The sequence below is a fragment of the Sinocyclocheilus grahami genome, unplaced genomic scaffold, assembly GCF_001515645.1.
Source record: "Sinocyclocheilus grahami isolate Dianchi unplaced genomic scaffold, SAMN03320097.WGS_v1.1 scaffold281.1, whole genome shotgun sequence".
NCBI classification, from domain to species: Eukaryota; Metazoa; Chordata; class Actinopteri; order Cypriniformes; family Cyprinidae; genus Sinocyclocheilus; species Sinocyclocheilus grahami.
Genome location: NW_015505460.1, coordinates 1658274 through 1661405, shown reverse-complemented (window position 1 = coordinate 1661405; position 3132 = coordinate 1658274). Strand labels below are relative to the sequence as shown.

Sequence of the window (3132 nt, the reverse complement as noted above, 5' to 3'; positions counted from 1 at the left end):
ACAGTCCAACACTCCAGCATGATCCTACGCAGACGCTACATTTACAATTTGATAAACCTTAATCTCTAGCTCGCTCGTTCACGAGAGAGTGGCGTCCAGCAGAAGACACAGGATGTAGGCAAACGCGGTGACTAACACGGAAGTGACGAACGTGGAAGTGCAGAAGAGAGAGCGAAACAAAACACCGTTCACGAATTAGTAGCACAAAATGAGGATTTGTAAAGAAAAATGTCGGAGGATTTCGATATAAGTCAAGAGGACACTGGTTTTCCTTTTCTGTAAACAAAACTTGTTTCTCGTGAGACATGCTATTCTCACCGGATCTTATACTACAACTACGTCCTACGTCTTCCGCTGGACGCCACTCTCTCGTGAATGAGCGTTCTACAGTTAGCGGAAGCTAGAGATTAAGGTTTATAAAATTGTAAATATGGATATTTTTCTTATACACATGTGTCGCTTCAGAAGGCCATTATTAACCCCCCCGGAGCCGTGTGGACTTCTTTTATAATGGATGGGTGCAATTTTTTGGACTTCAAATTTTGGGCTACCATCCACTCCCATTATAAAGCATGGATTATCCTGGACATTATTTAACATAACTCCAATTGTATTCGTCTGAAAGAAGAATGTCATATACACCTAGGATAGCTTGAGGGTGAGTAAATCATGGGGTAATTTTCATTTTTGGGTGAACTATCCCTTTAAGCATCATCACATCTACTGTTTCAGTGCCTCACACCATGAGCATTTGTCTTGAGAGTCCTGAAAGGTGTTGTCTCAAACGAAGAAGAAGTTTTTTGAGCGCAAGTTATTTTGGGCTAATCGTTTTTGAGAGTTCCTATTCTGTGTGTTCTGACCAATGAGAGACATGGATTTTGAGCGGGAGAATCGTCTTTGTCTCTTGTTTTATGGCTCATTTGCATGCTTTATGGCCGGTCTGGAACATCCGTAGTTTTAACCCAAAATATCGTGCGAGTCATATGATGCGTTTCACAATCACATACTGTACGTCATTGTCCGAGAAATGAAGAACGGGTGACATTGATACCAAGAAACAATAATCTGGAATAGATTAAACCAAAGATACACACATACACCTGAATATAAGTGTTTTATGGCTTTAACTAATACAAATAACGAGTGGTAACTCATCTAATCTAACAAGGGGAATGTGCACACCACATGCATATACCAGATACAATTATAACTGATTAATTATAGTCTAAAATAAAGAAATGTCTGTATGTGTGTGTGTGTGTGTGTTAGTTTGGGTGTGTGCGTGTTCGTTTGGCCATTCACAGCTCTTTGTGGAATGTTTTTGAACTCAGATTCCAGGATTCTCGTGGGGGCTGGTTCTAATCTTTTTGACGGCGAAGAACCATTTGGCAATTTACAACCCCTATACAAGTAACATCTCTGACCAGAACTGTAATTTATATGCAAATGTCAAAAGGCTAAAAGGGTCTTTTAAGCCATAAACAGTCCAACACTCCAGCATGATCCTACGCAGACGCTACATTTACAATTTGATAAACCTTAATCTCTAGCTCGCTCGTTCACGAGAGAGTGGCGTCCAGCAGAAGACACAGGATGTAGGCAAACGCGGTGACTAACACGGAAGTGACGAACGTGGAAGTGCAGAAGAGAGAGCGAAACAAAACACCGTTCACGAATTAGTAGCACAAAATGAGGATTTGTAAAGAAAAATGTCGGAGGATTTCGATATAAGTCAAGAGGACACTGGTTTTCCTTTTCTGTAAACAAAACTTGTTTCTCGTGAGACATGCTATTCTCACCGGATCTTATACTACAACTACGTCCTACGTCTTCCGCTGGACGCCACTCTCTCGTGAATGAGCGTTCTACAGTTAGCGGAAGCTAGAGATTAAGGTTTATAAAATTGTAAATATGGATATTTTTCTTATACACATGTGTCGCTTCAGAAGGCCATTATTAACCCCCCCGGAGCCGTGTGGACTTCTTTTATAATGGATGGGTGCAATTTTTTGGACTTCAAATTTTGGGCTACCATCCACTCCCATTATAAAGCATGGATTATCCTGGACATTATTTAACATAACTCCAATTGTATTCGTCTGAAAGAAGAATGTCATATACACCTAGGATAGCTTGAGGGTGAGTAAATCATGGGGTAATTTTCATTTTTGGGTGAACTATCCCTTTAAGCATCATCACATCTACTGTTTCAGTGCCTCACACCATGAGCATTTGCTTAACAGCAACCATATGCGAACAGACCATCCTTATTGTCAAGCCCTGGTATAGGTTATTGATAAATCCTCGAGCTGACCACTACTGTTTTTGCAGAGGATCCAAACAAAACATTTTACCTTCTATAAAAGTGTCATCTTTTGACAGTGAAATGAATTTTCGCAAACAACCTAAGGTCCATGCCTTAATATAATGAGCCCAGCCAAACAAACGCAAGGCAGGTGGCTGTCATGCAAGCTAAGCAGAAATGTGTATCCAGGGACAGCAGCTGCAATGAATTATTAGTCCTAAGCTTGTTTTCTTCTCTAACAAGGATGCATTTACTTTCATGTTACAAGTTGAATGCCATTAATTCAATGCTCATTAGTCTACATTTGCCCTCTTCTGTCCTTCCATGCCACTTCTTGATCGATAACCTTTGTGCCTGTTGGTTTTGTCTTATCTCTAATACCCATGTTTTGAAACCCCAACCCTCTGTTTCTCTCGCCCGCATTCCAGTCAGAACTAAGACATGGTCCCTTTTACTATGTGAAGCAGCCCGCACTCACCACAGACCCTGTTGATGTTGTACCGCAGGACGGGCGGAATGACTTCTACTGCTGGGTGTGCCACCGCGAGGGCCAGGTGCTCTGCTGTGAGCTCTGCCCACGTGTCTACCACGCTAAGTGCCTCAAACTGGCTGCAGAGCCCGAAGGAGACTGGTTCTGCCCTGAATGTGAGGTACTGGCGCATGCGGCTCCACTTTGTCTAAAAAAATCATTTTCACAATGCAGATTGTTAGTCATTTGTAAATATTTTATTTAGGGCAAGATACTACAGGCATAAATGTTGTTTATTTTATGAACTTTCTCTATTTGTGTCTAGATTTCAAATGCAATACATATCTTTAAGGCTGTT

General features: G+C 41.3%; 1 protein-coding gene across 1 annotated transcript in view; it reads left to right on the top strand.

The window, feature by feature from the left end:
• Window positions 1-2697: 2697 nt before the first annotated feature.
• The window catches only part of LOC107600320 (protein kinase C-binding protein 1-like), a gene marked incomplete at its 5' end in the record, with an annotated part of 12366 nt that continues 11931 nt past the window's right edge, over window positions 2698-3132 (top strand). The window contains one exon of the mRNA XM_016292189.1: window positions 2698-2955. Coding sequence (XP_016147675.1) covers window positions 2698-2955 — 258 coding nt within the window. The remainder of the gene's footprint in view (window positions 2956-3132) is intronic.